Source organism: Pygocentrus nattereri, chromosome 1, assembly GCF_015220715.1.
Source record: "Pygocentrus nattereri isolate fPygNat1 chromosome 1, fPygNat1.pri, whole genome shotgun sequence".
NCBI classification, from domain to species: Eukaryota; Metazoa; Chordata; class Actinopteri; order Characiformes; family Serrasalmidae; genus Pygocentrus; species Pygocentrus nattereri.
The window spans coordinates 56,397,546-56,408,703 of NC_051211.1; the positions used below are offsets into that span (position 1 = coordinate 56,397,546).

Below are 11,158 nucleotides of genomic sequence, written 5' to 3' on the forward strand. Positions count from 1 at the left end.
TATACTACACTATAGAGTTAACATCATACTGGACTATACTATAATATATTATAGATTTAACATCATATTATACTATACTATACTGTACTGTACTATACTATACTATATGGTTAACATCATATTATACTGTACTACATTATACTACTGTATACTATACTATACGATACTATACCATATTATACTATACTATACGATACGATACTATAGAGTTAACATCATACTATACGATACGATACGATACTATACCATACTATACTATACTGTACTATACTGTACTATGCTATACTATAGAGTTGACATCATATTATACTATACTATACTATATATTTAACATCATACTATACTATACTATACTATACTATACTATACTGTACTGTGCTATACTGTACTATGCAATACTATAGAGTTAACATCATATAATACTATACTATACTATATATTTAACATCATACTATACTATACTATATATTTAATATAATATACTGTACTACATTATACTACTGTATACTATACTGTACTATACTATAGAGTTAACATCATATTATACTATACTATATATTTAACATCATACTATACTATACTATACTATACTATAGAGTTAACATCATATTATACTATACTATACTATATATTTAATATATTATACTGTACTACATTATACTACTGTATACTATACTATACCATACTATACTGTACTATACTATACTATATATTTAACATCGTACTATACTGCACCATACTATACTATACTATATATTCAATATAATATACTGTACTACATTATACTATACTATATAGGTAACATCATATTATACTGTACTACATTATACTACTGTACTGTACTATACTATGCTGTACTATACTATACTATATATTTAATATATTATGCTGTACCAAATATACTATACTATATATTTAATATTATATTATACAATACTACATTATACTATACTATACTATAGATTTAATATCACATTATACTGTGCTACATTATACTATATTATACTATACTATACTATTCTATACTACATTATATATTTGGTATCATACTGTACTACATTATACTGTGCTGTACTACAGATTTAATATCATATACAGTACTACATTATACTATACTATAGATTTAATATCACATTATACTATACTATTCTATACTATTCTATACTACATTATATATTTGGTATCATACTGTACTACATTATACTGTACTATACTATAGATGTAATATCATATACAGTACTGCATTATACTATACTATATATTTAGTATCATATTGTACTGTACTACATTTTACTGTACTATGCTATACATTTAATGTAATATTATATTGTACTATGCTACATAATACTACACTATATATTTATTATCATATAATATACTGTACTACATTATACTACACTACTACACTATACTGTACTGTGCTGCACTATACTATTATATTACATTATACTATATTATATTACATAATACTATACTGTCATGCAATACTGTACTACATTATACTACATTTTAATATACTATACTTTATTCCATACTCTATAATCCAGGCCCACAGCTGAGTACTGTAGAAGCCAAGTATCTCATGTTAATGACTGTCTCATAACTATGAGATAGTAAGTCATAATAATGAGATACTAAGTCATAAGTCTGAGTTATTTAGTCATAATTATGAGATTAAATCTCATTATTATGGAATACTAAGTTATAATTGTGATATACATTGTACTTGTGAGGTACTGAGCTATAACTATGAGATGCTAAGTCATAATTATGAGAACATAAGTCAGAATTGACATAGCAAGTCATTATTATGAGATATTATCTGTGCTTACAAGATTCCAAGTCATAATTATGGAAGATTAAGTTATAATTATGAGGAAGTAAGTCATAATTATGATCCTAAGTCATAAAAATGAGAGTCATCATTATGAGGTGCTACATCATAATAATGATATTAAAGCATACTTATGAGACTCTAAGTCATAATTATGAGATGATTAGTAGTAATTATGAGAAAGTAAGTCATAATTATGAGATATTAAGTCATAATTATGAGATGATTAGTAGTAATTATGAGAAAGTAAGTCATAATTACGAGATATTAAGTCATAATTATGAGATGATTAGTAGTAATTATGAGAAAGTAAGTCATAATTACGAGATATTAAGTCATAATTATGAGATGGTAAGTAGTAACTATGATAAAGTAATTATGAGAAGGTAAGTCATACTCATGAGATGCTGAGACACAATATGAGATATTAAGTCATAATTATGAGATGGTAAGTAGTAACTATGATAAAGTAATTATGAGAAGGTAAGTCATACTCATGAGATGCTGAGACACAATATGAGATATTAAGTCATAATTATGAGATGGTAAGTAGTAACTATGATAAAGTAATTATGAGAAGGTAAGTCATACTCATGAGATGCTGAGACACAATATGAGATATTAAGTCATAATTATGAGATGGTAAGTAGTAATTATGAGACTGAATTGTATTATTGTAATTATGAGAAAGAAAGTCATAATTACGACAGGCTAAGTCATAAAAATGACCTACTTATGAGATTCTAAATTCTGCTTTAAATACTCTGTACTGCATTCAGTCTCACACAGGAAAGCTGCAGGCATGATTACAGAAAGATGAGATGAGATGAGATGAGATGAGATGAGTTTTTATTGTCATTCACATCACATGTGGTACATGAGGTGGAACGAAACATTGTACTCACGGTCCAGTTAAACTCCCAAAGTGATAAACAATAAACAATAAACAGAAGGTGCATAAAGGGGAGGACAGATAACAGCAGCATGGACCACAGCAGCGTGAGTACGAGGTAGAAGGTGCACATCTAAATACTGGTAATGTATAAAGTGACATGTGTAGGCATGATATAGTGGAGGGGTGATACAGTGGAGGGGTGATACAGTGGAGGGGTGATATAGTGGAGGGTTGATATAGTGGAGGGGTGATATAGTGGAGGGGTGATACAGTGGAGGGGTGATATAGTGCAGGGGGGATATAGTGGAGGGTTGATATAGTGGAGGGTTGATACAGTGGAGGGGTGATATAGTGGAGGGTTGATACAGTGGAGGGGTGATATAGTGGAGGGGTGATATAGTGGAGGGGTGATACAGTGGAGGGGTGATATAGTGGAGGGTTGATATAGTGGAGGGGTGATACAGTGGAGGGTTGATACAGTGGAGGGGTGATATAGTGCAGGGGGGATATAGTGGAGGGGTGATACAGTGGAGGGGTGATATAGTGGAGGGTTGATACAGTGGAGGGGTGATATAGTGCAGGGGGGATATAGTGGAGGGGTGATATAGTGGAGGGTTGATACAGTGGAGGGGTGATATAGTGGAGGGTTGATACAGTGGAGGGGTGATATAGTGGAGGGGTGATATAGTGGAGGGTTGATACAGTGGAGGGGTGATATAGTGCAGGGGGGATATAGTGGAGGGGTGATACAGTGGAGGGGTGATATAGTGGAGGGTTGATACAGTGGAGGGGTGATATAGTGCAGGGGGGATATAGTGGAGGGGTGATATAGTGCAGGGGTGATATAGTGGAGGGTTGATACAGTGGAGGGGTGATATAGTGGAGGGGTGATATAGTGCAGGGGGGATATAGTGGAGGGGTGATATAGTGGAGGGTTGATACAGTGGAGGGGTGATACAGTGGAGGGGTGATATAGTGGAGGGGTGATATAGTGGAGGGTTGATACAGTGGAGGGGTGATATAGTGCAGGGGGGATATAGTGGAGGGGTGATACAGTGGAGGGGTGATATAGTGCAGGGGGGATATAGTGGAGGGGTGATACAGTGGAGGGGTGATATAGTGGAGGGTTGATACAGTGGATGGGGTGATATAGTGGAGGGCTGATATAGTGGGGGGGGTATAGTGGAGGGGTGATATAGTGGAGGGGTGATATAGTGGAGGGGTGATATAGTGGAGGGTTGATACAGTGGATGGGGTGATATAGTGGAGGGCTGATATAGTGGAGGGGTGATACAGTGGAGGGTTGGTATAGTGGAGGGGTGATATAGTGGAGGGTTGATACAGTGGAGGGGTGATATAGTGGAGGGTTGATACAGTGGAGGGGTGATATAGTGCAGGGGTGATATAGTGGAGGGGTGATATAGTGGAGGGCTGATATAGTGGAGGGGTGATATAGTGGAGGGCTGATATAGTGGAGGGGTGATATAGTGGAGGGGTGATATAGTGGAGGGCTGATATAGTGGAGGGGTGATATAGTGGAGGGCTGATATAGTGGAGGGGTGATATAGTGGAGGGCTGATATAGTGGAGGGGTGATACAGTGGAGGGTTGGTATAGTGGAGGGGTGATATAGTGGAGGGGTGATATAGTGGGGGCACTGACTCAGTCCAGCAGCAGAGATGAATCAGTGGACGTGAAGTGCCGTTGCAGTGACGTCTAACTGGAGTTTGAGAGTCTCACGGCTTCAGGGAAGAAGCCGTTCCTCAGTCTGGTTGTTTTGCTCTTAATGCTCCGCAGCCTCCTACCTGAGGGGAGCGGGTGAAGAGTGTGTGTGCTGGATGGGTGGGGTCCTTCATGATGCCAGTGGGGTCCTTCATGATGCCAGTGGGGTCCTTCATGATGCCAGTGGGGTCCTTCATGATGCCAGTGGCCCTTTTCCTGCATCTGGAGGTGTAAATGTGAAAATCCACAACAATAATCTACTTTAAACGAGTAGAAATGTCTAGAAATACATCAAATTATCTTCTAATATTCTTATATCAGTCTCATGAGGAGAAACGATAGATGTATTAACCTTGTCTCAGCGCCTTCAGTCAGGGATCATAACTGAACCATAATCCACTGAAATGACCTGTTCTAAGCTGGACTGACTCCACTCACCCCGCCTCGCCTCGCCTCCAGGCTTTTACTCTACTGCTCTGTTTTAAAACATTCGGTTATGAAAAGGAACAAATACCAACTTTTCACCTGGAGGACCTGATTTAAGCTCCACAATCAGACCTTAGAACCACTGCTGGAGCTTTGAGGGAACATGCAAAGGATTCTTTAAAAGTTCATGGTTCTATACAGAACCATTTTCTTTACTAAAGAACCCATGAAGAACCATCTTTATTAAGTGTCTGTCCTAAGCTCTTTACACAAGACTGCACAGGCAGTTTTAAATACTAAGTTTAATTTATTTATATCTCTTTATTTATGTTTTGTAAACTGAGGTTTATCAAAGTAATAATTCCTTTGTACAGTGTAACCACGTCTTAAATGTAGTTGATATATCTAATATTAATCAGTGGTGGACAGTAACTGAGTAACTGAGTATCTGAGTAAATGTAATTAGTTTCTGTACTTTAGTATTTTTGGTGTATCTGTACTGAAGTTTCTCCGTTCTGGGCGACTTTTTCCTTTCACTCCACTACATTTCAGAGTCTAATATCCGACTTTTTCCTCCTACATTTTGAGAAATCTGTCGTTCCTTTTGGTTTCTGTGTGTATAAAAACGTCACATGTCAAAACGAAAGAAGCGCAAAGCCAGAGCACCAATCAGGGCCCAGCGGTCACTTTGTTTAGAGCTGGTTTTGACCTGTTGGTCATACCGACCCAGTGCAGCACGCGGTTCAACGTCAGCGCAGCAGCGTAAAACTTTGGGAGAGTCTGTTCAACATAAATGATGAACTAACCTAACTTTGTGTAAATAGAGCTCAATATAGAAATATGTCCACATATGCAGTCGAGACTGACGCGGCTTTTTTCTGAATTTCTACAAACACCATTTCATTTTATAGTAAATGAGTTTGGGCTGGTTTATGTTTATGAACAGACGCCTACAGATCAACATAGTAAAGGAGCTCATCTGTGATCCTGAGTTTAAAGCCAGTTTTTATTCAACTTAAACTTGGAACTAAGTTGTAAATAAATCTGAAACTGAAACTTTGCTTGTGTGTAAAAAGTGATTTCAGAGCCACTCGGTTCTCCCTGATGGAAACTGTTTACCTTCAGTGTTTTGTGCTTCTGATCATTTTAATAGACGTCAGCGTCACTAATTAATGACCTTCTATTAAAAGACTGGTTTACCAAGAGAGACGCTGGAGGACTTTCACCTGAAATGAGTTCATGAAGCCAGTCTGGTTATAAAAATGATAACAGGACATCAGAGCCAGAATTCCTCTTTTAGTACTTTTACTTTATACTTAAGTACATTTGAAGGGAAATACTTTAGTACTTTTACTCCAGTGGAGGTCTAAAGGGAGGAACTTCTACTTTTACTGGAGGAATATTTTACCCTGGGGGTCTCGATTTTAACTAGAGTACATGGTTTGTGAAGCTCTGAATATTTCACATTATGAGATCGTTATAAGACGCTTTCATAGGAAAGAGTGACTTAAATCAAGTAAATGTCTAGAAATAAGTGGAATAATCTTATAATATTCTAACAACACTGTCATAATGAGAAATATTAAATATATGAACTACATTCCAGATGTTTTCACTTGGTAGGACCTTGTTTGTACCTACTTGTCATAATTGGATGTTTATTCCATGTACTGGAAAGAACACGCTTGCCTGCCACTCAGTGAACAGAGGATTCTCACTGTGGTTATATCTTCATGTTTAACTGCCTTTAAAGACACTTACTGTCTCCGCTGGAAAGGAAACAATGTTCTACAACTACATCTGCACCAACAAAGACAAACCCCACAGTCTTTTCAGTTTAAACGCTCGGTTCTAGATAAACTGACCGAGTCAGAGCTGCTCACAGTGGTGGTGATGGGAACCAGACGTCCCTCTAAAAGCTCATCACAGTGGTGGTGATGGGAACCAGACGTCCCCCTCTAAAAGCTGCTCCCAGTGGTGGTGATGGGAACCAGACGTCCCTCTAAAAGCTCCTACAGAAAGTTCCTACATGAGCTGGTTCTGAATTCACTGCCTGATGACTGAGACGCTGTTTTATGAGAGTTTAGAGAACTTCAACTCCATTCATGGTGGAGGGAGACATGCAGGGCGCTGTGCGGCAAAATAGTCCCCAAAGAAAACTCATTATTCCAGATTTTCCACTGTTTTCCATCATCAGCATTCCATATAAGCTCAGAAGACTCGTGTAGGTTCTCTGGTGGTTCTAGATAGTAAATAAAATGTCTGTATCTGTGTTGTAGTCATGGTGACCCCTGGTTCCCATCACCACCACTGTAAACACGTCTGGACCTCTGATTACACCTCACACACTGGATTATACTGAGCGCCGCTGGTGAAATCCTATATAAATAAAAAATAATGCGTTGCCACGCGTTAATAAGCCGTGGCCACGCATTATTTTTATTTATGCAGGATGTCACCAGCGGGGTTCCGTAGAATTATACAGAAATTCCAGTTCAAAAAGTGGCCAGTGAGCCTGCAGCTCGCCTGGGGACTTTTATTTTGAAAAAGGCTCTTTTTCCCTCTTTGGCCAGCGTGCCAAGCCCTCATTGCTTCATAAACACAGTTAGTTAATGTGAATCGCCTGTGCGGCGGCCACACCACTGACCCCCAATGCGCTCTTTGTCTGCTCTGCTGCGGCTCCGAGGGACAGGCGCCGACTGTGGAGCTCGCTGAGCTGCGGCGTGAAGCTGCTGCTCCGGCAGGTCACAGCCCTGAGCTCCGCCAGGCCCCGCACACTGCTGCTGTCTGCCCGACGCCACAGGTGCGAACACCCGGCTCACCCGCGGGGGTGCGGTACGAAAACCATTCCTAAAACCTTTAAAATCACTTCAGGAAAAAATTCCAGGCTGAAATTGCTGCTTCTTCTTCGAACTCCCCGGTCCACCTTAAACGGTGCAGCAGTTACACTCGCGCTGTGGCGCGTCTTAGAAGCGCCGCAGCGTCAGTGCTGCTCCGCTTAAGGTGGACCGGGGAGTTGCTGAACGTGGTCGTTTTAGGACTGCTAATGAGTCCGTCTGCCGAGGTTGGGCACATTTTATTCCAGGTGTCAAAACATGTACAGGTTATTAATAGAACCTCTATACGCTGTTATGTAAGAGCTGGGCGGTGATGGACGTTATCTTATCTCATCGGAACTCAAACTCACGCCCACTTTCTGCTTTGCATGGCAGTTATGCAAGAGTAAAATGACCCTTCATCAGCTCCGCTGACCATGGTGTCTCACTCAGTCACAGACTGGAGTCCATCTGTTTCTCTGATACTCTGTTACCCTGTTCTTCAGTGGGCAGGACCCCCATGGACCCTCACAGAGCAGGTACTGTTTGGGTGGTGGGTCATTCTCAGCACTGCAGTAACACTGACGTGGTGGTGGTGTGTTAGTGTGTGTTGCGCTGGTGCGAGTGGATCAGACACAGCAGAGCTGCTGGAGTTTTTAAACACCTCCGTGTCGCTGCTGGACTGAGAACCAAAAACATCCACCCGGCTGCGTCCTGCGGGCAGTGTCCTGTGGGAAGTGTCCTGCGGGCAGCGTCCTGTGGGCGGCGTCCTGTGACCACTGATGAAGGACCAGAGGATGACCAACACAAACTGTGCAGCAGCAGATGAGCTGTCGTCTCTGACTTTACATCTACAAGGTGGACCGACGAGGTAGGAGTGTCTAATAGAGTGGACAGTGAGTGGACACAGTGTTTAAACACTCCAGCAGCACTGCTGTGTCTGATCCACTCACACCAGCACAACACACTAACACACCACCACCACGTCAGTGTTACTGCAGTGCTGAGAATGACCCATTTAATTTTCTCACTACCAACCAGTCAGAACTCGACCCGAACTGGACCGAATGTGTCCGTCGTGTCGGTTTCAGCTCATTCTGAGCTCAGAAACTCAGCAGCTCATGACCAGCAAACTCAGCTCTGAGCAGCTGTTCACACAGAAAATCACCATATTTTACACTAAAACACTAAAAAGAGCTGAACTGCAGAAAATATGGAGATTCTTAATGTTCCTCACTGACCTTCAGACTTTGGGACACATTTACTTCAGAACACTGGGATCTAACTGCTCACCATGTGGCCATGAGGGGCAGGGATGCAGCATCACTGCCTGCTCTGAAATACAGGGGCGTGGCTAAAATAAGGCCCCGCCCACATATTAAAACTGTTTCGTAATGGTATGAAAACATGGTACAGCATTTTCAGAAAAAAAGTGTTTTATTTAAAATTCATGATTAATCTATTTCAACTTTAGATTTTGGATTTCTTTTGATTTAATTTAAAAACATTTTAAAATTTTGAAAAAATGGAAGTTTTATTTTCAGAAGTGTAAATTTCGGGTTTGAGACGGACACCTCCCAGTAGAAAGTGCCCTATATGCCTGTTTATCATACCGTTTTGTATATACCTTTTTCTTTTTGTATTAGTATCTCTACCAGCGCTTCGGGTTTAAACAGATCAAAGTACAGTCGTCGTAAACATCTGAGCTCTGAACGCCTCATTTTTATATTTTTCTTTTTAATGTGGTTCCTTAGTTTGAACAAATGTGTTGAAATGGTCCATCTGACTCGAAAGGAAAAACGCGAGGTTTGTTTGTAAACACGGAACGTTTTCATGTAACTGCAGGTCAGAGCCGGGCCGTGAAGCCATGGCGGAAGGCGGAAGTGTGGAAGAAGTAAAGACACTCATGGCGGAAGGTGTGAGCCAGACCCCCAGCTGCCCCAGAGAGAACCCCCCTACGCAGGAACCGAGGAAGAGCAGCTCTTCACGTAAAAGCTTCCGGCTGAACTACCGGCACGAGGAAGAAGTGACCCCGTCGAGGCGGGACTCCAGCGGGCGCTTCGTGAACCCCTGGCCCACGTGGCAGTTCCCCTCTTACACCACTGTCCTGCGGCTCTTCCTCATGGAGAAGAACCACAGCAACGTTCCCAGCTCGAAAGAGGTAAACATTCCAGCCTCAGACAGGTGCTGTAGGCAGGTGTGGGCCTGCAGGTAAGGAGGCAGGTGTGTTCCTGCGTTCTAGTTGGAGGATAAAGCCCGTTGTGGGTAGCTCAGTGGAAGCGGATGGTATGTGACACAACCACATTAATTATCCTGAGGTGATGCAACGTGATGTAATACCAGAGAACCTGCAGGGAGGAGAATCACACTCTGTAATGTCTTCTGGGTTTCAAACGCTAGAGGGCGCTCCTGAACAGGTCCAGAATGAGTGGGTTGATATGGAGCATCTGAGCAAAATCATAGTTTATAAACGCTGAAACGTTTTTAATGTAAAGAATTCCTTCATTTCCTGATCAGCATAAAACATTTTAACACCGCTGTTTTATTTAAGAGCTTTTAAACTCGAGTTATAGGAGTTTAAAACGGCGCTCATGTGCGTTCATGACGACCAGCCAATGAGCTGCTCCGCTCGCCCATCAATCATCCCGCTCTAGCAGTAAAGCCCCGCCTCCTGCTGCCCGAAACCCGTTTACTGTAGAATAAAGGAAACGCGCAGGTGAGATTTCTCTGCTGTTTCAGTGAAACTCGTCCTCCTGCCGTCTGAAACGAAAGGAAAGTTCTATGTAAGTGATTAAACTGCGCACTCTGGCGTTTTGCAGTCAACTTTCTGATATAACAGGGGAAATGAGAAGAGGCCTGGCTCCTCATATACCGGCTCTGGTAATACTCCCCAGTGCTGGTTTGTCTTATACACGAACTACACAAGCTGTGTAGCGCCCCCTACCTGTTGATGGGAGCCTCCCATTGCAAGCATGACGAGGTATTTAGTAGATATTCATCAGAAAGGTAGTAATGTTGTTTAGACAACTTTTTACTTACTTTTATTGTCCCTTAAAGGGGAACTCCACTGATTTCTCAAAATTTCTGCATGATTAAATGGCCAAGAGAAACGTATGGAGTCAGAACTCTTCACAGTGGTGGTGATGGGAACCAGACGTCCCCCTCTAAAAGCTCCTCACAGAAAGTTCCTACATGAAATGGTCATAAATTCGCGGCCTGATGTCCGAGACGCTGTTTTACGGTACTTCTGAGATGAAGCTTTGGCGAAATGTAATTGAACCGCAGTTTTGGACAGAACCTTTTGACCCCTAATAAGAAGACATGCTTCCAGATTTGAAACACGTTCTCTTCTATTTGTTCTTTTGAAGGTGTTGGATAAGGAACTGCCAGTGCTGGAGCCGTATTTCATCCACAACCCGGAGCAATGTGGGCAAGTGGGCTCGTCCCTGCGGGTGACGTGGCTGGG

The 11,158-nt window shown here is 41.2% G+C and overlaps 1 protein-coding gene across 2 annotated transcripts in view; it reads left to right on the forward strand.

The window, feature by feature from the left end:
* The first annotated feature begins 7,438 nt into the window (after positions 1 to 7,438).
* napepld (N-acyl phosphatidylethanolamine phospholipase D) overlaps positions 7,439 to 11,158 on the forward strand; it is a 10,512-nt gene continuing 6,792 nt past the window's right edge. Inside the window, exons 1-3 of one of the 2 annotated variants that reach the window (XM_017682578.2) lie at positions 7,439 to 7,711; positions 9,538 to 9,853; positions 11,061 to 11,158. The exon at positions 11,061 to 11,158 is cut by the window's right edge and continues 549 nt beyond it. In XM_017682578.2, coding sequence (XP_017538067.1) covers positions 9,560 to 9,853; positions 11,061 to 11,158 — 392 coding nt within the window. In that variant the 5' untranslated portion in view covers positions 7,439 to 7,711; positions 9,538 to 9,559. The remainder of the gene's footprint in view (positions 7,712 to 9,537; positions 9,854 to 11,060) is intronic. The other variant, XM_017682577.2, reaches the window with a different exon arrangement.